At 34.1% G+C, this 1,629-nt stretch overlaps 1 protein-coding gene across 1 annotated transcript in view; it reads right to left on the reverse strand.

The window, feature by feature from the left end:
* CD164 (CD164 molecule, sialomucin) overlaps positions 1 to 1,629 on the reverse strand; it is a 16,829-nt gene that overhangs the window by 10,986 nt on the left and 4,214 nt on the right. Inside the window, exons 3-4 of the mRNA XM_008577422.1 lie at positions 865 to 936; positions 367 to 374 (exon numbers count right to left, since the gene is read on the reverse strand). Of these exons, the coding sequence (XP_008575644.1) occupies positions 367 to 374; positions 865 to 936 (80 nt within the window). The remainder of the gene's footprint in view (positions 1 to 366; positions 375 to 864; positions 937 to 1,629) is intronic.

Genomic DNA, 1,629 nt, shown 5'->3' on the forward strand with positions numbered 1-1,629 from the left:
AATATTCTACTTAATCTTGTCTCTAAATAATATCATGAAATCACAGTTCTGGTACTTTTAGCTTTTCTCTAACATACATTAAAATAAATAACCACTAAAAATGTTTGTTCATATACCACCTAAATCGTATTATTCACTCTATAAAGTGTAAAATCACATATACAGAGTAATGAAATCCACAGTTACAAAGTTCACACTGGGATTGGGGGATAGGGCAACTGTTACCAAAATTAAATGGTTAAAGGTAGTGTTTCAAGGTTACTGACATACTCCCCATAAATCTTTTGTTCTATTCAATTATTATCTACACACCAAATTAGAAGTTTGACTTTCCCATTAATTTATAATCTCATTTAAAAAATCAGCTGTTCCAACTAGGAATATTAACAACTTGCTGGGCAAAGAACGTAAGTTAAAGAGTAATCAAGTTCCTCAAATTAAAGTACAGAAAATGGGTGGATACAGAGAAAGTTCATTTAAATAGCACAAACTATGCTGGAGACTAAATGTGACAATCACAGTACCATAACCCAGAAAGTGCCAGAACAAGGTTGTCCAGGCCTGTACAAAACAAATAAATATAGGGTCCAAACTTCAATGAATTCTTGGAAAAGTTAAGGGGGAAAAAAAGAAAAAAAAGGAAAGCATCCACGCTTATAGCATTCTACAATATAGCTAAATCACTAAACCGGGCTTCAAAATATCCTTTCACCAACCATTATGAATATGCTATTCACATCCAAATTTCTACAAGATGAGAATTATGGCAATGTTTCAAATAAAACACTGAAAGAAGGTTTTCTGAGGCAATAATCTTCCTCACCTCTGTGGCCACTTTCCCCAGCAGCCAATGTGAATACCTACCAGAACAAGAGTCTGTGCTGTTCATCACATGACAACTGCTAAGTGTTGAATTATCTGAACAGTAGCTCTTATCTATTATGGAAAAAAGAGAGACAAACAATACTAATCACTTACTTATATTATCTTTTAATTCACTACTATGCTCCACAATAGTTTAAAAAAAATCAAACCCCAAAATAAACACTTCAGAAGTTCACAGATCAAAAAGCACTCTGTTATTCTTTCTCCATTGTCTTAGAGATATTACAAGGGACTTCCAAATTTTATCCTTTAAAAATCCAGAATATACTGGACAGATGAATCTGAACTACTTAGGTCTTAGAAGTGTGGTATGACTACTGTACACAATCAAGGAAGGCAGCCAGAATCTACAAGAGGGCAGAGTCAGTAAGAAGTTAGTAGTCAGGATCTGTAATAAAAAATTAGTGAACAAATGAGGTGCCTCATAGCAGCAGTAGGACCTCTCTTCCAGATTTCACTGCTTTCGTCTTCTATAACTTCTAAAATAGATTTCCTGGATAGGCAGACTTGGAGCTAGAGTAAGGGGAGAGCCTTCTCCAACAAATATTAAAGTAGAACATTCAATCTCAAAAACTTGCCAATTCTTATATACTGCCATATATGGGGGGAAGGGTGCACCCTTAAATTCCATTTTATGATCCAAAAAAGAGACACCTATATAACAAAGTTAATTTACCCCAAAATTAATACCTTAAGGTTTTGAACTTTATGCAGTGATAATTCCTAGAACTACTAAATTTCTCA

The sequence above is a fragment of the Galeopterus variegatus genome, unplaced genomic scaffold, assembly GCF_000696425.1.
Source record: "Galeopterus variegatus unplaced genomic scaffold, G_variegatus-3.0.2 Scaffold1507, whole genome shotgun sequence".
Lineage (NCBI taxonomy): Eukaryota > Metazoa > Chordata > Mammalia > Dermoptera > Cynocephalidae > Galeopterus > Galeopterus variegatus.